This window comes from Malaclemys terrapin, chromosome 21 (genome assembly GCF_027887155.1).
Source record: "Malaclemys terrapin pileata isolate rMalTer1 chromosome 21, rMalTer1.hap1, whole genome shotgun sequence".
Taxonomy (NCBI): domain Eukaryota; kingdom Metazoa; phylum Chordata; order Testudines; family Emydidae; genus Malaclemys; species Malaclemys terrapin.
The window spans coordinates 12763710-12787139 of NC_071525.1; the positions used below are offsets into that span (position 1 = coordinate 12763710).

Consider the following 23430-nt stretch of genomic DNA (forward strand, 5'->3'; position numbering starts at 1 on the left):
GAAATGAGAAATGCTGCAAGCCAGGGGGGCAGGAAAGCAGACATTAACTGCTTAATGAATTGCCCCACTTAAGGGCAATTGGTGAAGCATTAGCCTTAGATCGATAAGAGTTAATAAGGAAGCAGGATATGCATATTGTGCCCTATGCAAATTTTACAATTTTGCTCTCTCTGTCCCTTTGTTTAGTTCGCACCCTTTTATCTGTATAAATAAGACTGTTTGAATCTTGCATGGGGGCTCACAGTATCTGAATGTATTAGCAGAGCGCTGTGCTAATAAAACAGAGTGGTCTGACAAACTATGAGTCCTGAGTCTAACTTTGACAGTAAGTAATTAATACCTGAGGGAGCAATCACTGAGGTTACTTAGAATCAAACACATTGAGATACAAGTACATAGCCAATATTCATAACTTTAAATACAAAAATTATACACACATACAGACAACATAATCATAACCAGCAACCTACAACTTTTCCATAGACACCCAACTTGACCGCCTCTGTACAAGACCTGGTACAACCATAGGCCCCGGTTGCAAAAATGATTTATACGGTCACAGTTCATGTCAATAATATCACACCGTCCTCCTGAACTTACTGCCAGAGTCTTGGACACTGTCCAGGGTGGAGGCAGTACATGTAAAATCCCTCTTTGTCTCTGGTCACAAACCGTCCCAATGCCTTTAAACCCTATCATGTCAGGTGTTCTAGCAAGGTTTGGAGTTCCTGGTCCCCGGCCTGAAAACATGTTGGGGTGTAGTATTGCTAACAGAATGCAGATAGCAATATCTATTAAAGTGTAGGTGTCTTGGCATTTAGCCACCAATGCCATGAGGTGGTGTGCCTCAGTTTTCCCTTCCACACCACAACCGCGTAGGCCTGTTATGCTTTTGCTGCTGTGCCAAACTTCCAGCCTGTTTACAGCTATAAGCTGAGAAGCAACATGCTTGTGGGACTGTTTTGCATGTGCAAAAGTTTTCCCCACAAATCAGGTATGTCACACATCTTTAAAGGGTTTACCGTTAGTATTGACTCCTTTGTCTTGACCCCCAGATGAAGTAGCAAAAGACACAGGCTCAACAGCCAACTTATGACAGACTGATTCCACTCACACAGCCTGGCTTGCCCAGTGTTTAGTGCATTTCCCATTCCCTTCGTGTACCATAGAATCATAGAATATCAGGGTTGGAAGAGCCCTCAGGAGGTCATCTAGTCCAACCCCCTGCTCAAAGCAGGACCAATTCCCAACTAAATCATCCCAGCCAGGGCTTTGTCAAGCCAGGCCTTAAAAACCTCTAAGGAAGGAGATTCCACCACCTCCCTAAGTAACCCTTTCCAGTGCTTCACAACCCTCCTAGTGAAAAAGTTTTTCCTAATATCCAACATAAACCTCCCCCACTGCAACTTGAGACCAATTACTCCTTGTTCCATCATCTACTACCACTGAGAACAGTCTAGATCCAGCCTCTTTGGAACCCCCTTTCAAGTAGTTGAAAGCAGCTATCAAATCCCCCCTCATTCTTCTCTTCTGCAGACTAAACAATCCCAGTTCCCTCAGCCTTTCCTCATAAGTCATGTGCTGCAGACAAATAATTTTTGTTGCCCTCTGCTGGACTCTTTCCAATTTTTCCACATCCTTCTTGTAGTGTGGGGCCCAAAACTAGACACAGTGCTCCAGTTGAGGCCTCACTAATGCCGAATAGAGGGGAATGATCACATCCCTTGATCTGCTGGCAATGCTCCAACTTATACAGCCCAAAATGCCGTTAACTTCTTGGCAACAAGGGCACACTGTTGACTCATATCCAGCTTCTCGTCCACTGTAACCCCTAGGTCCTTTTCTGCAGAACTCCTGCCTAGCAATTCGGTCCCTAGTCTGTAGCAGTGAATGGGATTCTTCCGTCCGAAGTGCAGGACTCTGCACTTGTCCTTGTTGAACCTCATCAGATTTCTTTCGGCCCAATCCTGTAATTTGTCTAGATCCCTCTGTATGCTATCTCTACCCTCCAGCGTATCTACCACTCCTCCCAGTTTAGTGTCATCTGCAAACTTGCTGAGAGTGCAGTCCACGCCATCCTCCAGATCATTAATGAAGATATTGAACAAAACTGGCCCCAAGACCGACCCTTGGGGCACTCCACTTGATACCCATTGCCAACTAGACATGGAGCCATTGATCACTACTCGTTGAGCCTGACGATCTAGCCAGCTTTCTATCCACCTTATAGTCCATTTATCCAGCCCATACTTCTTTAACTTGCCGGCAAGAATACTATGGGAGACCATATCAAAAGCTTTGCTAAAGTCAAGGAATAACACATCCACTGCTTTCCCATCATCTACAGAGCCAGTTATCTTGTCATAGAAGGCAATTAGGTTAATCAGGCATGACTTGCCCTTGGTGAATCCATGCTGACTGTTCCTGATCACTTTCCTCTCCTCTAAGTGCTTCAGAATTGATTCCTTGAGGACCTGCTCCGTGATTTTTCCAGGGACTGAGGTGAGGCTGACTGGCCTGTAGTTCCCTGGATCCTCCTTCTTCCCTTTTTTAAAGATGGGCACTACATTAGCCTTTTTCCAGTCATCCGGGACCTCCCCAAATCACCATGAGTTTTCAAAGATAATGGCCAATGGCTCTGCAATCACATCCGCCAACTCCTTTAGCACCCTTGGATGCAGCGCATCAGGCACCATGGACTTGTGCTAATTCAGCTTTTCTAAATAGTCCCAAACCACTTCTTTCTCCACAGAGGGCTGGTCACCTCCTCCCCATGCTGTGCTGCCCAGTGCAGTAGTCTGGGAGATGACCTTGTTGGTGAAGAAAGGGGCAAAAAAAGCATTGAGTACATTAGCTTTTTCCACATCCTCTGTCACTAGGTTGCCATGGTAGGTGCTCAGATACAGATTCTTCTGCGTCTCTGGAGAAGGCTCTTAATTCAGGCATGTGTTTGAGGCTTTGGCAAGGAAAGTGTGCACTGCAGCCATTCCTGCCCTCAACCCCTCCCTCTGGAATTTCTGTGGGTGGACCCCACCCACTTGTGAAGCTTCCCAAATGCCAAGTTTTTCTTCCCCCAGCCTTGAAGAGACTGTGTTATCTTTTACAAGGGTAGCAGGAATAACATTCTTTTCTGTACAAGACCTGGTGCAACCATAGGACCCTGGTTGCAACAATATACTCACAGTTCATGTCAATTATGTCATACCCGGTATCAAGGAGTGGGAACTCTGGAGTCTCAGCCACCATGAGATCTCTGGAAAAACGAAACTCCTGCAGTACCACGGTGATCAGTACCGTCAGAGCTTGTCGGTGCTGACTCGCTGGCCCTGAGGAAATCAGCAGAGATCTTGCCCAAGATGGTCAGTCCGAGAAGGGTTGCTTGGAAGTAGTTGTTACCGAGGATTACCATACTGGTACCAGGGTCTGCGCTCTTGCCTTTGACAGGTGATGCTGCCACTTCAGATCCTGCACCCTTCTGGTCCTTAGGCTTATAGGCGGTCTGCACTGGAGGACCCAGGTGTCCTATTGGAATGGTGCTTCGGACCCATCGGTGATCAATCCAGCCAGGGATCTCCTCTGGCTGGTCCAGGGCTCAGTTTGAGAGCTGCAAGCCTTGTGAGACAAGTCCAGATTTCCTCCTTAGAAGTAGAAGGCTCCAGGAATGGTCTGTGCCGCAGAGGGGATTTGGGACCAGGTTTGGACACTAGCTTAAGAGCATAAGGAAGAGTTTCAACTTTAACTTATGTTTTTTATTTCTTTTCAGGAGCTAGCCTTCAGCTGCTGGCAGAAAGTACACCTCTGTGGAAGGGAGCTTCTCTGAGGCACCAGATGCAGTGGCATGTCCATCCATAACCGGTATTTTCTTCCTGAAGGACAGGTACTGTTTAAACCCAGATGAGCCAGGTATGCCCCCTACTGGTGATCCCCAGAGGGGAGATAAAAGGGGGGAAAACAGGGGTAAGAAAAGTTTGGTTTGTTTTTTAATAGGGGAAAAACTAATAGAACCCAGGGCCGCCCAGAGGATTCAGGGGGTCTGGGGTCTTCGGATGCGGGTCCCGGAGCGGAAGGACCCCCCCGCCGCCAAATTGCCGCCAAAGACCCGGAGCGGAAGAAGCTCCAGGGGCCCGGGCCCCACGACAGTTTTCCAGGGCCCCCGGAGCGAGTGAAGGACTCAAATTGCCCCACTTGCCCCCCCCCCAGGTGGTCCTGATAGAACTAAGATAAGACTAAGAAGATCTAACAAACTCTAATAGTAGCTCTAAAAACCGAACTCTAAAACTCTGAGGTAAGAGAAAGTGGACTGCTCTCCACCCTGTCTCAGACCAGAGTGTGGTTCACCTGCTCAGCACAAGTTAGCCTCAAGGCAGAGCATGCGGGAGGGAGAGCGCATGTGCAGGCCGAATGGACACGGCTACCAAAGATCTCCGATCAGAGACACAGGGACATAGACATGCCTACAGTGGAGCATCCATAGGGACACATCTGAAAGAAGAAACCTGGGTTCTATCCTGGCTGATGGAGGAGAGTGGTTCTCATGGATTAGAGCCAGGAGGCGAGCGTCTGGGAACAGTCTAGACTCCTAGGATCTATCCTGGCTCTGGGAGGGGAGTGTGGTTTGGGAGGGGGCTGGGGTTTGGAGCCTGGACTCCTGGTTTCTGTTGTCCGTTCCTTTCAGGATGGATCCCTGGCTCACAGCCTGTCTCCGTGGAGTCACCATGCCCCACATGCCAGAGGCAGTTGCTCGCGACACGCAGCAATAGCTGCTGACCCTAATTCAGTGAGTAGCGCTTGGTGAGTGGAGTCCAGTGCCAGGAACCTCAAGTCCCCGATGGAGCCCAGGAACCCTTCACTGGATCCACGCGCGGAACCAAGCCAGGGATGGCGTCCCCACAGCCACCTGAGTATGAATCAGGCTCAGTGCCCTCCAGGGGGAAAGGCCCCATCTCCTGTCCCTCCAACTTTGCGGCCCCCTAACCCAGCACAGTGGCCTGGAGCAAATGGTTCCTAGGGTAAACAGACTGCACTCCCCACACCTCCCCGTCTCCATCAGCCCCTCAATCCTCGACATCCCAGCCTTTGACCTTAGAACACCAGTTTTGATGCCTTGGTCAAGGTCCCGAGAGACCATGTGACGAAGTTTGGGATTTTTGTAGTGTTTTCCATTAATAGCGTGTGCACTCCTCAGTTTCCCTGTGTGCTGTATGTTTAACAAGGTGGTGGGAGAGGGTTTGTTGTTGCAGAGGATCAGGTGTGACCTTGCCTGGCAGCTGGGACCCCCAAACAATAGCCTGGAGAAGGGGAACCCTAACAACTGGTGACCTGGAGACTAAGAGGCCCACCCCAGCTTGGCCAGTGAGAGCACAAAGGGCTGAAGAGAGAGGACCCTGGTGACCTGATCAACCAGTTCCAGCCAGAGGGGAACAAAGTACTGAAGAGAGAGGGCCCCAGCGGTCTCTTTACCTGGGATGGAAGACAAAGGACAGGGGAGGAGCTGTTGGGGCCGGTGATATCAGATGCCCAGCTGAAAAGCTCAGGTTCTCTGGACTGGAGAGAGTGAGCAGGCAGAGCCCACCTGGGTGCATAGGCATGCGCACGGGGTGTGCTGTGTGTGCCCCGGCACACCCTAATGTCCTGAGCTCCGGCTGGGAAGGCTGCTCCTTCCCCCTCCCCTCCTCAGCTGTTTGCCAGGCAGACTCAAATCAACTGCTTTCTGCCTCCCTGCAGGGGCCGAGTGAGTCTCACACACACACACAAAAAGCCTTAGGTTAGGTGTGGGTGGGAGTGCGGGGCTACCAGTAGCAGCACAGCCAGCCCCTGCTTACCTAGGGCTGCCCCGCACTTCTTGGGCTGGTGGCCATGGTGTCCACGTGTATGGCTGCTCCCTGCTAGCCAGGCTCCATTCCGGCCACAGCAGGCAGCAGGTGACCCAAGGGAGCCCAGCGAGGCTAGGGCTGGGTGCAGTGGGAGAAGCTCCAGATACCGGCAGGGGCCATGCGGGGGTGGGGGAAGAGAAGCCCCAGACAGGGCTGGAGCCACGTGGGAGGAGGGAGTGGGGGTGGAGGAGAAGCCTGGACCCCGGCAGGAGCTGCACTGGGGGGGCGGGTGGTGAGAAGCCCAGACCCGAGCAGGAGCTGCACTTGGTGGGGGAGAAGCCCGGACACTGGCAGGAGCTGCACTGGAAGGGGGGGGGGCAGAGTAGCCACACTGGGGCAGGAAGGAGAAGCCCTGGACCCTGGCAGATGTGGGGTTGAAGTCCCCGTCTAGGGAGCCCCAGCCACCCTAGTGGCAAAAGTTGCAGGGCTGAAGCCCTGACCCCACTCTGTGTGGAGCTGGCCTGAGCCCCTCTGTCTCCCATCCCACCTGTGGAGCTGGGGCTGCATGCTTCTGCGGGGCAGTGTTTGGCTCCGCGGGGAGGCTAGGACCCTCATCTCATGGTAAGGGGTCCAGGGCCAGGGGGGTTGGATAAGGGGTGGGGGCAGTCAGGGGACAGGGAGCAGGGTGGGTTGGATAGGGGGTGAGATCCCGGGGGGGTGGTTAGGGGCAGGGGGTCTCTGGAGGGGGCAGTCAGGGAGCAGGGGGGGTTGGATGGGGCATGGGAGTCCCACGGTCTGGCAGGGGGTGAATAGGGGTCAGGGCAGTCAGGGGACAGGGAGCAAGGAAGGTCCTGGGGGGGCAATTGGGGGGGGGGTCTTTGGAGGCGGTGGTCAGGGGACAAGGAGCTGGGGGGTTGTAGGGGTCAGGAGTTCTGGGGGGGGCCTGTCGGGGGTGGGGAGCGGTTGGATAGGCATGGCAGTCCTGGGGGTCTGTCTAGGGGCAGGGATGTGGATAAGGGTCGGGGCAGTCAGGGGACAGGTAGGGGGGAGGGTCCTAAGGGGGCAGTCAGGGGACAAGGAGCAGGGAGGCTTAGATAGGGGGAGGGGTTCTGGGGGGCAGTTAAGGGCAGGGGTCCCAGGAGGTGGTAGTCGGGGGACAAGGAGCAGGGGGGGTTGGGGGTTCTGAGGGGGACAGTCAGGGTTCGGGAAGTAGGAGGGAGTGGATGGGGGCAGGATGAGGGTGGGGCTAGGGCAGGGTGGGGCTCCTTGGGTGCACACCCTAATGAAATGGGCTGCGCACACCTATGCCTGGATGCAAGGGAGACTTAGATGTAACTGTGCTGAGGGAGGCCAGGCCTGAGGGTCCTGAGAGTTTCCTGTGCTGTGTTCAGACGCTCAGTAAACACTCCTGTTTTACACTGGCTGAGAGTCGCTCCGGTCTAGAGAACAGGGTGGCATTATTCCCTCTGGGAGTGGAGGCTCCGGGGGTCCAGAGCAAGTGGACTCCCTGAGGGGGCCCACGGTGAAAAACAGGCGTGCTAAGGCTCAGAGAGGCGGAGGGGCTTAACCTCTGAGAGAGTGGACCCCGAGAAGGGCTGTCACGCTGAATGGGTTTCCCCCAGTGACCATATGGGGCCAAGAGTGGGCATGATCTGTGGGTCCATGACAGACCACTCCCCACATCAGCTGCAACCTCCCTGCCCCCATGGCCTACACTCCCCACACCACCCCGCTCCCATGCTGCCAGGCTCCCTTCCAGCCCCCCTTCCTGCACTCCCCCCCCATGCCACCCCTTCCCCCCCGTCAGCCTGAACTCCCCATGTTGTCCCCTCCACTACTGCCAGGCTCCCTCCCTGCCTCCCAGCCTGCACTCCCCACACCACCCCCTCCCCTGCTGCCAGGATCCCTCTCCCCATCCCAGCCTGCGCTCCCCATGCCTCCCACTTTGCAAGCTGTTAGAGATCCCCCTCTACCTAACCCCATATTTCCCATCACCCCCCACATCTATCACTCACATAGCCCCCTATCCGCTCCCTGACCCCACTGTGACAGTGCACCCCATATTCATCATAGTGCTGCTTATGATGTGATTATTGCATAATTATGATGCATTTTGTACAAAATGGGTCATGTGAGGTGTCATTGCAAAAGTTATGATTTGCCAAATATGATTATCCTATTTGTGGGCATGCATCATTTTTGTATCTGAAGTTTTGAATATTGACTATGAACCCGTATTTCAAATGTGCTTACTGTGGATAACCCCCACAGCTAGCCTTTCAGGTACAACAATGAAGAAGCTAGACAGTGCTAATGATTCATCAACAAAGACAATGGACCATGGAAGAACTTAGCCTTCCTGTGTGAACGTTTCAACCAGCCTATGAGTAATGGATGCTATGACTCAGCAAGGCATGTAAGGGCATGTGACCAGGCCACATGATATTGAATGCCATTTTGGTACCTGTATTTGTCTACAAACTGGAGTGGACTGAGTTTGGAAAAAAGGGTTCCCACTATATGTTAAAGTTATACAAGGCAGGGAGTGACATCAGCTCGTGGCCTCACTCCCCACACAAGGACACTCCTGGAAACACCTGGGAACAAAGACTGAATTGGGGGAAGTGCTGGTCCCAGGCTAAAGGGATTTTTAGCCAGTGTATGGAAACTCAATTGACTGCTTGTATCATCAGTAAGGTTGAGAAATTGCCACTTCAAATATTATCCCTCTAGTATTTTAGACTTGGTAATCTGATTTGATCTGTTTGCTATCACTTAAAATCTATCTTTCTGTATTTAATAAACGTGTTTTATGTTCTTATCTTTACCAGCATGTTTTCAATGAAGTGGCTGGGAAAATCTCATCTCTGTAAACAAAGGCTGGTTCATATCTTTCCCACATCAAGGGGAAAGCAAACTATATTAATGAGCTTGCATTGTACAGTGCAAGATGGTATAATACTGGGTTTATTCTCCAGTGAGGGTGAAAGGCTGGGGATCTGAGAAATTGGCTGTTGTTTTCTGTCTGTCCTTGAGTGGCTTAGGTAAAGCACTCAGGTAGCTCAGCTGGATGTGTGATACCACCTGCTGTCAAGTTGGGTGATAACAGGGACTGGAGAGGCTGGCTGAATCTCTACAAAGCAGTGTGAGAGAGGCCTGCCCAGCTGGTGGGTTGGGGGCACAGCGGTTCCCACAGCTCCCAGGCTGCACCCTGGGGGTTGACAACCCATCACACCCATACCCCCCCACACCTTTATCCCCACCCCCCCTTGCCCCAAGTCCCCCCCACCCCAGGAATCACACTGTGAGTGCAGGATGAAATCCAGTCTCTTTATTCCATGAACAGCCCCTACGGCACAGTGACGGGTGGGTCCCCAGGACCTGTCCAAGGGTCGGAGAAGGAGGGGCCGGGAGCCACTCAGCTGTATTCCCTGAAGAGCCCAGAGTGGCTGGGTTGGGGTGATGAGTCCCCTGGGCCAGGGGGACTGAGGGGGACATGACATTGGGGAGCAGGATGCCATGGGGGGATGGCTGGCAGGCATGGGAGATATGGCTGGATGGCATGGGGGGTTATGGCACTGGGGGGCTGGATGGCATGGAAGGGTGGCTGGCATGGGAGGATATGGCACTGGGGGATATTGCATGGGGGGCTGGATGGCATGGGGACAGCTGGTATCTCTGGTGTCAGTGCATGGAGGGGAGGGGGTAGAGTTTGCAGCACCCCTTGGAAGGCTGAGGGGGGCACTCACTAGCAAACCCCTCAGATGCCCTCTGTGGGGGCTGCTCCCCCAGATCTCAGCCTCTCCCCCCCATGACGGGAGGAGCTGTCTGAGTGCCAGGGACCTGGAGGAACCCTAGCCCAACCCTGCCTGCCATGCCTTGGCCATTGGGAGGGGATGGAGGGTGGGGGACTCAGGGGAGTCTGCTCTGGGAGTCCGCGAAGCAGGCCCCTGGGGCAATGGGGTACATCCCATTTGCGAATGGAAACACGAGCTCCTTCAGGGAACGTGCCTGGGGTCCTGAAGGCTGCCATCATGTATGCCTGTCTCAGCCTCGGGGTGGGGCCTCAGGACCCATTGGCAGCCATCTTGGACATTTCCCCCATCTCCACGGTGCCTTGGGTGTGGCCAAGTTGGGACCCATTGGGCAGCCATCTTGAAGGCATCCCCCATCCTCTCATGTGGCTGGGACCATGGGATCCCAGTATGCAGGCGTCCTGGACACCACTTCGAGTCTGGCTCAGGCCTAGGAACCCATTGGGCGGCCAGCCTGGAGGACTCACCCAAGTCCCTGAGAGGCTGATGCTTTGCGCTGGTAACCTGGGACCAGGCTGGAAGCTGTTTGGGGCTCTGATGCCCTTCCCTCCCCGTGTCCAGGCTGCTCCACGTCAGGCCCCAGCTCCTCAGAACCAGAACGTGCTGGCAGTGACGTAACCAAAACAACCTGAAGCGCGCAAAATGTGCAAACCAGAAAGCGCGAGTGCAGTGCCCAGAGGCGGGGGCGGGGGGCTGGAGCAGGCCGAGGCCAAGCTTTGCATTGTGTGAGCAGTGGCCATGTTGCTTCCCCCATCATGCATTGTGGCGGGGGCAGCCTCGCTCACCATGAGGCAAAAGGATGTGTCTAAAAGAGCGAGGTGCACACTGCCCATCCCCTGTGGGGCTGGGAGAGTGAGCACTAGGATTCACAACAACATGCTTTGTTTGGGGCGCCCCCAGGTGTGCAGGGTGCGTGGGGGAGCCAGCTGGGGGGCACTCTCTGGGGGGTGCCCCATCTCGAATCACTCCCCTCATCCTTCATTCGTTCCTCGCCGTTACATCAGGCCTGCAACAAACAATGTCACTCAAAACCAGGCCACCCTGACCACAGCCCCTGCAGCCAAAGGAGAACCTCGCTGCTGCTAGCAGTAGTGGGCTGTTATCCTCTCTGGGGTCCACCATGGGAGCGGGATGTGACGCTGTGTTACAACAAATTGTAGTTGAGATAGGGAAAGAAGTGGGGCCTAGTGGTTAGACTGGGAGCCAGGACTCCTGGGTGCTCTCCTGGCTCTGGGAGAGGAGTGGGGTCTAGTGGTTAGAGCAGGGGAGGCTGGGTTCTCTCCTGGCTCTGACCCGCAGGGCAGGGGCACAAAGCACAGCGCTAGGGTGGATGCAGGGAGCTCTTGTGCCCCCACCAAGGAAGGGAGGGGCCATGGGGCTGGTGGAGGCAGTCGGTGCTGGGGTGGCAGCGAGGCAGAATCTGATGGGAGGATGCAGGGCAGCACCAAATCCTGTGGGCCAGGGCGACCCCCAGGGCTCCCGGCCATCTGGGCTTACCCGCCACACGAGGTCCCCCAGGCTCGCGGACGGCCCCCAAGAACTATTCTGCCACCTGCACCCCGGCACAGTTCTCCTTGCTTTCCGACGTGATGGCTAGATACTCGGAGCTGTGGAGAGACGGGGGTGAGGACAGCCTGCCACCCACTGCCCACCCTAGGGTTGCCAACTTTCTAATAGCACAAAACTGAACACCCTAGACCCACCCCTTCCTGAGGCTCTGCCCCCCGCTCACTACATTCCCCCGCCCTCCATGGCTCGCTCTTCCCCACCCTCACTCACTTTCACTGGTCTGGGGCAGGGGGTTGGGGTGCAGGAGGGGGTGAGGGCTCCATCTGGGGATGCAGGCTCTGGGGAGGGGCCAGGGATGTTTGGAGTATGGGGGGGGCTCCAGGCTGGGAGGTGGGGCAGAGGGGTTCAGGGTATTGGAGGGAGCTCTGGGCTGGGGCAGGAAGTTGGGGTATGGGGGGGGTGAGGGCTCCATTTGGGGGTGCAGGCTCTGGGGTGGAGCTGGGGATGAGGGGTTTGGAGTGCAGGAGGGGGCTCCAGGTTGGGGGGGGGGGGGCTCAGGGCTGGGGGTTGGGGCAGGAGGTTGGGGTGTGGGCTTACCTCCTGCGGCTCCCAGTCAGCAGCACAGTGGGGAGGCAAGGCAGGCTTCCTGCCTGTCCCGGCTCCGCGCTGCACCCCAGAAGTGGCCAGCAGGTCCAGTTTCTAGGCGGGGGGCGGCCAGGAGGCTCTGCGCGCTGCTCTCACCCGCAGGCACCACCCCACAGCTCCCATTGGCCATGGTTTCCAGCCAATGGGAGTGTAGAAACAATCTGGGGGTGGGGGCAGCGCGTGGAGCCCCATGGCCTCCCCGTCTAAGAGACGGACCTGCTGGCTGCTTCCGGGGTGCAGCGTGCAGCCAGGACAGGTAGGGACTAGCCTGCCTTAGCCCTGCAGCACTGGACTTTTAACAGCCCGGTCAGCGGTGCTGACCAGAGCGCCAGGGTCCCTTTTCAACCGGGTGTTCCGGTCGAAAACTGGACACCTGGTCACCCTAGCATAGCCGGCCTGCCCCCAGGCACTCCCCACCTGGGTCATGCCCAACCCAGCCCCCACCTGCCCCTCTGAGCCCCCCCAGCTCCCTGCACTCACGCATTCTCCTGTGCAGCCGCCTCCGTGGCCGCCGCGATCTTCTTGTAGCAATAAATCATCTCAGCCACCAGCCAGATGGTGAGCACCACAATGAGCACATACATCATGATCTCTGACACGATGGACGCCATGTCCCGGTTCGCTGCAGGAGGGGAGAGGGTGAGACCCCCCCACCTAAGCTCTGTCTGCAATGGGACAGGTTCCCCCGGCTCCTGGGGGAAGCCCCAGACCCTCCCACCTCCGGCTGTCAGAAACTGACTTCTCCCGACACCACCATGGCTGCCTGCCCAGTTCAGCCCCAATGGGCCTTTAGCCCCTTAGCTCTTCCCTGCCTGCCCCTCCCCCCCCTGCTGAATTTATGGAGCACACACGGACCCTCCCAGGATGCTCTGGGAAGTAACCAAGCCCAGCTCTTCCTGCCCATCTCAGGAGCTCGGCCTGAGTGTCCCGCGGCCCCCTGCACCAGCCCAGGATGAGTGTACAGCCCCACTCCTCTGTGTGGCTCCACCCCTGGTGTGTACCTCCACCCCCATGTGTGTGGCTCCACCTCCTTGTGCCCTCACTCCCCGCGGGTATGGCCCCTTCCTCCATGTGTGTGGCCCTCTCCCCATGTGATTCAACCCCCCATGTATGTGCCTCCACTTCTGTGTACATGGTGCCACCCCCATACCTGGGCTGTCCCATGTGTGTAGCCCCATCTCAGTGAGTCAGACCCCTCCCTCCATGTGGCCACAGCCCACATGTGTATGGCTCCAGCCTTGTGTGTGGCCTTGCCCTGATGTCTCTGGCCCCACCCTCTGTAGGTAGCCCCACCCCTATGTGTTGACCTGCCCCCATTACTGTGACTTCCCTGTACCTGTGGCTCTGCCCCATGTACATGGCACTAGGGCAACCAGAGGTCCTGATTTTATTGGGACAGTCCTGATATTCAGGGCTTTGTCTTATATAGGAACCTTTTACCCCACACCCTCTGGTCACCCTAGTGGCACCACCCTGTGTACATAGCTCCACCCCTGCCCATGGCCCCACCCCCTGCCTGCGGCCCCACCCACTCACCCTTGTCCACCACCTCGACGTGGATGGTCTTGTTGATGACGATGTTGTAGATGTAGCCATCAAAGGTGAGGTTGCGGTCGACGCGGCAGAGGTACTCGCCCGCCTGCGCGTAGGTCACGTTGGTCAGGAAGATGGACAGATCCTGCAGATCCCGTGTGTTCTTGCTGCCGTTCCACACCACCAGATCCTGGAACCGCTCATCCACCACCTCCAGCAGTGCATCAGGGTCGTAACGCAGGATCTGGGGGGAAGGAAGTCAGACGGCCGGCCATGCACTGCAGGGGACTCCAGTCCCAGACCACAGCCCCATGGGAGTCGCCTGCCACAGACCACAGCCCCCTGGGGGACGCCTGTCACAGACCACAGACCAACGGGGGAACGCCTGTCCCAGACCAGACCCCCATGGAAGACATCTGACCTGGACCAGACCCCCACGGGGGTTGCCTGTCATGGACCAGATCCCCACGGGGTCGCCTGCCACAGACCATAGCCCCATGGGGGATGCCTGTCCCAGACCAGACCCCCCTGGGGTCGCCTGCCACAGACCACAGCCCCCTGGGGGACGCCTGTCACAGACCACAGACCAACGGGGGAACGCCTGTCCCAGACCAGACCCCCATGGAAGACATCTGACCTGGACCAGACCCCCACGGGGGATGCCTGTCATGGACCAGATCCCCACGGGGTCGCCTGCCACAGACCATAGCCCCATGGGGGATGCCTGTCCCAGACCAGACCCTGCCAGAGACCAGAACCCCATGGAGGGCAGCGGTGGTGTGCTGGGGACAGGACAGCAGCCTCAGCATTGTGGGTGAGATGAGGAGCTTGTGTGGACGGGGCAGGCCAGGGTCTCTGGTGAGTCTCTGTGTAACTTGTCTGCACGGCCTCGCGGGGCTGCAGGGACTCCGGCATTTCCCAGGTAATCACCTTTTGGGGCTCCCCATGCTGCGGTCAGCTGAGCACCTGGCAGGAAACATCTCGGGGAGTGGGATTGTGGGGGGCTCTCTGGGGTTACCCCACTGGGGAAGCTAGGAAAGTGGAAGCCAGGCTGACACCCTCATGTTCGTGGGCAGCTAGTGGGGCCAGCCCCATGGAGAGTGACCCCCCCATGGCCCCACGGACAGTGACCCCCCGCGGCCCCACAGCATCATAGGGAGTGACACTCCCCTCCCATATTCAGTGAAGGGAGACATGAGGCAGGATGGATGTGGTATCTGTTTTTCATAGGAGGTTCTAACCTCCTGGGAAGAGGATGGAGTCTACTCTTTAGAGCCGGGGGGCTGGGAACCAGGTCTCCTGGCTTCTATCCCCAGCGCTGAGTGGGGAGAGAAATCTAGGGGTTTGGGGATGGGGAGGTGGAGAGTAGTGAGCAACCAGCAGAGAACAAGCCTTGTCTGCCTTCACCCAGCTCAGGGCAGCTGGTTAGTGACCTGGGCCTGTCTGGAATAGGCCAGTGCTGAGATGCAGCCACCTCTGGGGTGGGGCCCAGCCGCTGTCTAACAACACATGGGGTTGGACTGGGCAGTGAAGGAGGAGGCTGCGTGCAGGGGAAGCCACAGGGAGGAGAAGGGAAAGCCCTGGATAGGGACCTGATTCCCCCTCCTGTACCCCGTGCTCCCTCCAGTGCAGTCCAGCCCCCCCAGCCAGCCCTCGCGCACCCTGGTGAAGGTCTCAGTGCCCTTCTCCCTGAAGTACCACTCCGTGTAGGCCTCAGCCGAGGTCTCGCTCCGCTTCTTGCAGGAAATGCAGAGGATCTTGAAGGTCATCCCAAAAACGGCCTCGGTGTGGGAGTCCACCTCCACGCAGCCGGCACAGCACGACGAAACTGAGGGGGGGGAGAGTTTTAAAGGGTCACACACAGCTCCCTACAGGCCCCACAGGAGCACCAGCCCCAACCCCCCAATCTGCATCCCCAAAACTGATCTGCACCCCCAGAACCACCCCAGCACTCCACATCTGCACCCCATCATCACCTGATCTACACTCCTTCCACCAGCACCCCCAGATCAGCACATTCAGTACCCCCAGAACCACCCCCAGCCCCTGGGCTCCCCCATATGCTCCCCCTTCCCCTCCCTTCCCTCCAATCAGTTCTCGAGGCAGGGCCGGCTCTAGGCACCAGGCACCCAAGCACATGCTTGGGGCGGCACCTGGTAAGGGGCGGCGGGGGGAGCGCGGCGTGGCATTCCGCGGGGAGGGGGGGGGCGCTCCGGCGGCGCAGCGCTGGGGGGGTGGGCTCCGGTTGCGCGGGGCTTGGCGAGTGGGCGGCGCGGGCGCGGTGCTGGAAGGGGGTTCCGGCGGCGCTCGGCGGGGGGCGGGGGCGGGCTCCGGCAGCGCGGGGCTCGGCGCTCGGGGGGGGTGCAGCGCGGGCACGGCGATGGAGGGGGTTTCCGGCGGCGCTTGGCAGGGGGAGGGGGCGGGCTCCGGCGGCGGGGGGCGTCGCGGGGCTTGGCGCTCGGGGGGGGGTTCCGGCAGCGCTCGGCGCGGGGGGGGGGCTCCGGCGCAAGGCGGGGGGGGCGGCTCGGGGGGGCGGCGCTCTGGGGGGGTTCCGGTGGCGCTCGGCGGGGGGCGGCGTGGCGCTCAGCTGGGGGGCGGGGCGGCGCGGCGCTCGGCGGGGGGTCTGGGGGGCGGCGCTTTTTTTTTCTGCTTGGGGCAGCAAAAAAGCTAAAGCCAGCCCTGTCTCGAGGGGCTGCACTGGTCCTGCTCCCTGGGGGAGCTGCAGGTCACTCTCCCAGCCGGAGAGGTGGGGATCAAGGCAAGGGCCTGGGAAAGCCACTGTTGGCTGGACAGAATCACATCTGCTCTGTGGGTGTGTCTGTCTGTGTCTGTGCGGCCCCCAGCATGCACCAGATTACCTTGGGGCAGTGCACCAGCAGAGCTGCGGGTTGGGAGTGAGGAGCACCAGCAGAGCTGAGGACGGAGCTCAGGGCTGGGCTAGCAGAGGACTGCAGGTCAGGAGTAAGAGGCACCGGCAGAGATGCAGGGAAGCCCAGGACTGAGCTAGCAGGAGGCTGTGGGTCGGGAGTGAGGGGCACCGGCAGAGCTGAGGACGGAGCTCAGGGCTGAGCTAGCAGGGACTGTGGGTCAGGAGTGAGGGGCACCGGCAGAGCTGAGGACGGAGCTCAGGGCTGGGCTAGCAGGGGCTGTGGGTCGGGAGTGAGCGGCACCGGCAGAGCTGAGGACGGAGCTCAGGGCTGGGCTAGCAGGGGCTGCGGGTTGGGAGTGAGCGGCACCGGCAGAGCTGAGGACGGAGCTCAGGGCTGAGCTAGCAGGGGACTGTGGGTCGGGAGTGAGGGGCACCGGCAGAGCTGAGGACGGAGCTCAGGGCTGAGCTAGCAGGGGACTGTGGGTCAGGAGTGAGTGGCACCGGCAGAGCTGAGGACGGAGCTCAGGGCTGGGCTAGCAGGGGCTGCGGGTTGGGAGTGAGCGGCACCGGCAGAGCTGAGGACGGAGCTCAGGGCTGGGCTAGCAGGGGACTGTGGGTCAGGAGTGAGTGGCACCGGCAGAGCTGAGGACGGAGCTCAGGGCTGGGCTAGCAGGGGCTGCGGGTTGGGAGTGAGGGGCACCGGCAGAGCTGAGGACGGAGCTCAGGGCTGAGCTAGCAGGGGACTGTGGGTCGGGAGTGAGTGGCACCGGCAGAGCTGAGGACGGAGCTCAGGGCTGGGCTAGCAGGGGACTGTGGGTCAGGAGTGAGTGGCACCGGCAGAGCTGAGGACGGAGCTCAGGGCTGGGCTAGCAGGGGACTGTGGGTCAGGAGTGAGTGGCACCGGCAGAGCTGAGGACGGAGCTCAGGGCTGGGCTAGCAGGGGACTGTGGGTCAGGAGTGAGTGGCACCGGCAGAGCTGAGGACGGAGCTCAGGGCTGGGCTAGCAGGGGCTGCGGGTTGGGAGTGAGCGGCACCGGCAGAGCTGAGGGGCCCAGGACTGAGCTATTTGTTCTGTCACTGCAGTTGGATTCTGATATCTAAACTTTCCTGGGTGGTTCCTGCCCTGGTCGCTGGGTGTCACCCCAGGGCCTGTCAGGTTGCCCTGTCTCTCTGAATCATGGCTCTGGGCACTCCATGTCCATCTGTCTCTGTCTATCTGTCTGCCTACTCCATCTCCCCACCACTGGGCCTCAGGGACTGGCCATGTCTCTCCGTGCCTCAGGGCTAGTTCAGTGGCTGCGTCCTGCTCCAGGCTTTCCCTGAGGGGAGGGAATCAGTCCTGGGGTGGGGGGCAGTGTGGAGAGGGCTCAGGAAGTCCCCACTGGGACAGGCCCTGCGTCCCCTCCCCCCCAGGGCCCAGGAGCCCCCTCTCTGGGCAGCCCTCGGCCCCCATCTTCCGCCCCAGGTGTGCACTCACCAAGGATGAGGCTGAGCAGGAGTGATGGGCCCAGCAGAGCCATGGTGGGGTCCCTGGGATCAGGGGCCCAGGCCAGCTGGGACAGCTCCTCAGTGGGGCTGGTGCTGCGGGTCCCCCTCTGCCCCTGCCGCCTGGCTCCGTGCTCAGCGGACAGACGATCCCCGACAGGAATCTTCGAGGAGGGTATTTATAGCCAAGGGCTCGGCGCCCTGCACTGCCCGGCCTGCGTCTTGGAATGTCCTGGCCGGATGCTCCCAGCTGGTCCTGGCCGGCCCGTTCCCCCCGGCAGAGGCTAGCACAGCCTGGCTGCCCCTGCTGCCACGCAACGCCCCAGGTGGGCCCAGGGCCCAGCACTGCTGGGAAAGGGGCACCCCCACAGCCCAGGGCAGACAATAGGGCTGGCTGGAGGAGCCATAAACGGGAGCAGGGGGAGCTGTCAGCAGACCTAGGTCCCTCGCCCTCCACAGCGACCCCGTCCGGATTCAGTGCTCCTGGCCCACAGAGCAGCTGCTGCCACCTGGATCCTGGCAGCCCATGAAATGAGTCAGGCTCATGAGGGACACACTTGCTCTGCGTGGGACTGGCGCTGTCAGGACTGGATGCCCGGAGCCCCGGTGCGGGGAGTGGGGGGTGTCACCACGGTCCCAGCTCGGTCCGGTCCAGCCGCTGTCTCAGTGTCACTGCAGAGCTGCAAACTGGCCACTCAACAAATCCCCATTTGCTGCCCACACCCAGCCAGCTGCCCCGACTCACGTCCAATAGTGATCAGGGCATGGTGCCCTGCCAGTGCCTCCTTTGGGGGGAAGAATCAGGCCCACTTTGGGGATGCCCAGGGTCGACCTTGACACTGGCCACTACACTGGACAGGCTGGTGCCCAACCGGGAGGTAGTGCTGGAGTCTATGTCCGGTACGGAGGATGTACTATGTCCGGTACGGAGGATGTAATGGAGCCGGTGCCCAGTTTGGAGGGGGCGATGGACCCGGTGCCTGGTCTGGTAAGGAGGGGGCGATGGAGCCTGTGTCCAGTCGGGAGAGGGCGATGCAGCTGGTGCTCGGTTGGGAGGGGGCAATGGATCCGGTGCCCTGTCCAGTTGGGAGGGGGCGATGCAGCCAGTGCCCGGTCGGGAGGGGGCGATGCAGCCGATGCCGGGTCAGGTCAGGAGGGGGCAAAGCAGCCGGTGCCCGGTCGGGAGGGGGCGATGCAGCCGATGCCGGGTCAGGTCAGGAGGGGGCAAAGCAGCCGGTGCCCGGTCGGGAGGGGGCGATGCAGCCGGTGCCCGGTCCGATCGGGAGGGGGCGATGCAGCCGGGGCCAGGTGCGGAAGGCGCGGTGGCCCTGCGGCTCGGCCCCTGCCCGGCGCACTGCAGAGGAGCCGGCTGGCTGCAGCGAGCAGCTGCGAATGAATCAAAGCGCCGGGCGCAGAGGGCGGGCTGGGACTTGATGCATTGCAGCATGCGCCGGCGGCAGGCCGGGGAGCGTGGGGCTGGGGGCGGGACGCAGTGGCCAATCCCCGCCCACCCGGGACACACACAGGGACGGGTCGCGCCAGCAGCAGCACTGGGGGGCAGGGGCCAGAGCCGCGAACGGACGAGAGAGTCAGGAGGACGGATCCAGAGATCCCAGCTGTGCCAGTGCCCCTCACTCCCGACCTGCAGCCCCTGCTACCCAAGCCCCGGGCTCCCCCCACCAGCGCTGCCGGTGCCCCTCGCTCCCCACCCGCAACCCCTGCTAGCCCAGCCCTGGATTCCCTACCCTCCCAGTTCTGCTGGTGCCCCTCACTCCCCACCCGCAACCCCTGCTAGCCCAGCCCTGGATTCCCTACCCTCCCAGTTCTGCTGGTGCCCCTCACTCCCCACCCGCAACCCCTGCTAGCCCAGCCCTGGATTCCCTACCCTCCCAGTTCTGCTGGTGCCCCTCACTCCCCACCCGCAACCCCTGCTAGCCCAGCCCTGGATTCCCTACCCTCCCAGTTCTGCTGGTGCCCCTCACTCCCCACCCGCAACCCCTGCTAGCCCAGCCCTGGATTCCCTACCCTCCCAGTTCTGCTGGTGCCCCTCACTCCCCACCCGCAACCCCTGCTAGCCCAGCCCTGGATTCCCTACCCTCCCAGTTCTGCTGGTGCCCCTCACTCCCCACCCGCAACCCCTGCTAGCCCAGCCCCAGGTTTCCTCCCCAGTTCTGCTGGTGCCCCTCACTCCCCACCCGCAACCCCTGCTAGCCCAGCCCTGGATTCCCTACCCTCCCAGTTCTGCTGGTGCCCCTCACTCCCCACCCGCAACCCCTGCTAGCCCAGCCCTGGATTCCCTACCCTCCCAGTTCTGCTGGTGCCCCTCACTCCCCACCCGCAACCCCTGCTAGCCCAGCCCCAGGTTTCCTCCCCAGTTCTGCTGGTGCCCCTCACTCCCCACCCGCAACCCCTGCTAGCCCAGCCCCAGGTTTCCTCCCCAGTTCTGCTGGTGCCCCTCACTCCCCACCCGCAACCCTCTGCTAGCCCAGCCCTGGGCTCTGCTGTGGGTGAGCCAGAGCAGGAGGAAGCTGCTGTGGTGCTGGCGCCGTCTGGCTCCCTCCACCTTCCCCCCCCCTCAGTGCACCTGCTTCCATTTATAGAGCTAATGTCAGGTCTGCAGGAATCCAACTGCTCCCGTTTCTCCCTCCCATCCCAGTAGGGTGACCAGATGTCCCGATTTTATAGGGACAGTCCTGATATTTGGGGCTTTTTTTAATATATAGGTGCCTATTTCTCCCCACCCCCTGTCACTATTTTTCACACTTGCTGTCTGGTCAACCTACCTCCCAGGCCCCCTGCCTGGTGGGGCCAGCTCCCTGTGCACTCAGCTCCCTCCCGCCCTCCAAGGGTAGCAGTGCTTCAGGGGGATGGGACATGGGGCCTTTCCCCTCTAGGTGGCGCTGTCCCTGATCCGGCTCCAGGGCAGGGGGTTGACCGACTCGGGAGTGGGAGTGGCCGAGCAGGGGTTGGAGGGAACATCCCATAAGGGATGGAAGGAGGCTATGTCTACACTGGCAAGTGAAAAACAAAACTTTTGTCATTCAGAGGTGTTAACCCCCCCAAAAAAAAGTTTTAGGAGACCTGACAAACAATGGCAATACTGTGCGACTTTTAGTGGCACGGCTGTAGTGGCACAGCCAGGTCACTAAAAACAAGGTCTCAAGTGGGGTGAGGCCTCAGCTGGAGTAGTGGGTCCAGTTTTGGTCACCAATGTCTAGAAAGGATGCAGAGAAACTGGAAACGATCTGGAGGTGAGTGACAAAGATGATCAAAGGGATGGACTGCAAATCATCCGAGCAAAGGCTGCAGGAATTGGGTAGGGTGTTTGGAAAAGAGGAGATTAAGGGGGACATGATAGCGGCCTTCAGATATTTGAAAGGCTGCCATAAAAACGATGGAGAAAAGTTGCTCTCTCTTGCCATGGAGGGCAGGACAAGAGGCAACAGGTTAGAACTACAGCACAGCAGATTTAGATTAAATCTCAGGAGAAACTTCCTAACGGTAAGAACAGTAGGATAATGGAACAGACACCTTGGGAGGTTGTGGAATCTCCTTCACTGGAGGTTTTCAAAACGAGGCTGGAGCCATTTGTCTGGGATGGTTTAGCCACATCAAATCCTGCACCTTGGCGGGGGTTGGACCAGACCCCTGTGGTCCCTTCTAACCTGATGGGTCTGGGATTCTAAGGGCTCATCTCTGCCCAGCTGCCTCTGGGCTCGAGGAGTGACAGCCCCAGCTGTGGGCTGAGCCTGGGAGGCTGGGTGTGTGAGGTAGGCTCAGCACACCCCACTCAGCCCATCACAGGGACTCAGTGGGACTGGGAGACAAGTCTGGGGTATGGGAGAGGGACTCTTGTCACAGGAGAGTCTGGGTCACTGTCACCACTGCCCCCCAGTATTTCACTGCCCAACACTTCACCATACTGCCCCTAAGCACGGCACTGCCCTGTCCCATGCTGCCCCCAGCACTGCACTGCCTCCAGCCCTGTACACTACAGTATTTCCCCAGCACCCTGAGGATCATGCTGTGCTGCCCCCTGCAGGTGCCGCCTGGCCAAAGCAGCTCACTCTCGACAGCTGAAGGCAGCCTTGGCCCCAGAAGTGCCAGTTACAGAAGCAGACGGGTGGGATTCCAGCTGCAGGCTCCAGCCACCTCAACACACATGGGTCAGTTTCATCCTTAAGCTTCAGTCACCCCAGAGCCCAACCAGAGCTCAGGCACCCCCAGTGTGTGCATGCTGGGAGTTAGGGGCACCAGCAGGTGGTGCAGGGCTGGGGAGAGGGGGCACAGTGTTGGGTTTGCAGGGGGCTGTGGGTCAGGAATGAGGGGCCCTGGCAGATCTTATGGGGGTAACCCAGGGCTGGGAGAGCAGGGACTGTGCATCAGGAGCCCAGGGCTAGGCTAGCAAGGGGGTGCGGGTCGGGAGTGAGGGGCACCAGCAGATCTCAGGAAAGGGCCCAAGGCTAGGCTAGCAAGAGCTATGGGTCAGGAGTGAGGGGCATCACAGGGCAGGGTGGGGAGCCCAGTGCTGGGATAGTAAGGTGCTGTGGGTCAGGAGTGAGGGGCCCCAGCAGATCTTGGGGGGGGGGGGGAGTCCAGGGCTGGATTGGCAGGGGGCTGCGGGTCAGGAGTGAGGGGCATCGCAGGGCTGGGTGGGGAGCCCAGGGCTGGGATAGCAGGGGGCTGTGGGTCAGTAGTGTGGGACACCAGTGGGGCTGGGTGGGCAGCCCAGGGCAGGGGATGTGAGTCAGGAGTGAGGGGCACTAGCAGGGCTGTGGGTGAGGATTGGGCCCATGGCCAATGTCTAAGGACCACGAGGAGGTCTCCGCTTGCAGCTGGGTCAGGCCAGGTGCTGTGTCCTTGGGTGGGCTGCAGGAAGCTGCCTATCTCTGTCCCCAGGGAGGGGGGCCCAGCAGGGCAGAGCAACGAGATGTGGTCAGTGGGGCCAGGCAGTGGCAGAGCAGGGGGCTGAGGCAGGTGTACATCAGCCTGGGAAGGATCCTGAGCAGTATCTGAGCTGAGTTCCACTGGGGGAGGGGGCAGTAACTGGCTCATCTGCATGCGCCTCTCCTGGCAGCTGGGGTGGAAGCACTGGCTGGGAGGCACTGGGCAGAGCACAGCATGGACACAGGGTCAGAAGCACTGGCTGGGGGGGCGGAGGGGTGCACTGATGGGAGGAGTGTGGGGAGTGCTGGCTGGGGGGGGCCCTGGACAGAGCGGGGATGCGGGTGTTGATGGGGACAGGGGGAGGGGCGCTGGGCAGAGCAGGGTGTGGATGCAGGGTCAGATGCACTGGCGGGGGGGGGCAGAGGGGTGCGCTGATGTGGGGAGTGCTGGGTGGTGGGGCCCTGGGCAGAGCGGGAATGTGGAGGTTGATAAGGGCAGGAGCAGTGGTTGGGGAGCACGGGGGAGCAGCAAGAGCACTGGCGGGGGGGGCACTGGGCAGAGTGGGATGGGGATGCGCGGGGTTGATGGGGACAGAGGCAGGAGTGCTGGCTGGAGTGTGGGGGAGCACTGGCCGGGGGGGAGGGATGGGAGCCTTGGCAGGCTCTGGCCAGGGGGGCACCAGGCGGAGTGGGGCAGGGATGCGGGGGGTTGATGGGGGCAGGGGTGCTGGCTGAGGGGCAGCGGGGGGAAGGATGGGAGCCCCGGCAGGCTTTGGCTGTGGGGAGGCGCTGGGCAGAGTTGGGCAGGGACACTGGGGGGCGCCCCTCTCCCTTATGGTCCCCTCACCCCTGGACAGACACACACAGACTCGCCC

General features: G+C 59.7%; 1 protein-coding gene and 1 long non-coding RNA gene across 2 annotated transcripts; one reads left to right on the top strand and one right to left on the bottom strand.

Moving 5' to 3' along the window:
* The first annotated feature begins 3103 nt into the window (after positions 1-3103).
* Positions 3104-6008, top strand: LOC128827412 (uncharacterized). Its single transcript, XR_008442953.1, has 3 exons — positions 3104-3444; positions 3764-3877; positions 4676-6008. It is a non-coding gene; the product is annotated as an uncharacterized LOC128827412 (long non-coding RNA).
* Positions 6009-9129: 3121 nt separating this feature from the next.
* On the bottom strand, positions 9130-19031 carry SCN1B (sodium voltage-gated channel beta subunit 1). Its single transcript, XM_054011350.1, has 6 exons — positions 17662-19031; positions 14977-15143; positions 13319-13559; positions 12263-12404; positions 11126-11235; positions 9130-10634 (listed from the first exon to the last, which is right to left on the bottom strand). Exons 1-5 carry the CDS (start codon positions 17702-17704, stop codon positions 11169-11171), a joined length of 660 nt encoding a protein of 219 aa, XP_053867325.1. The 5' UTR covers positions 17705-19031; the 3' UTR covers positions 9130-10634; positions 11126-11168.
* Positions 19032-23430: the final 4399 nt, after the last annotated feature.

Bases quoted from the DNA above. Each gene is read 5' to 3' on its own strand.
- SCN1B (XM_054011350.1), bottom strand. From the start codon at position 17,704: ATGGCTCTGCTGGGCCCATCACTCCTGCTCAGCCTCATCCTTG. The intron at 12,405-13,318 runs GTGAGTGGGTGG...CCCCTCCTGCAG, and splicing joins CGTCGAGGTGGTGGACAAGG to CGAACCGGGACATGGCGTCC. The intron at 11,236-12,262 runs GTGAGTGCAGGG...GTCTCTCCACAG, and splicing joins GCGGCTGCACAGGAGAATGC to CTCCGAGTATCTAGCCATCA.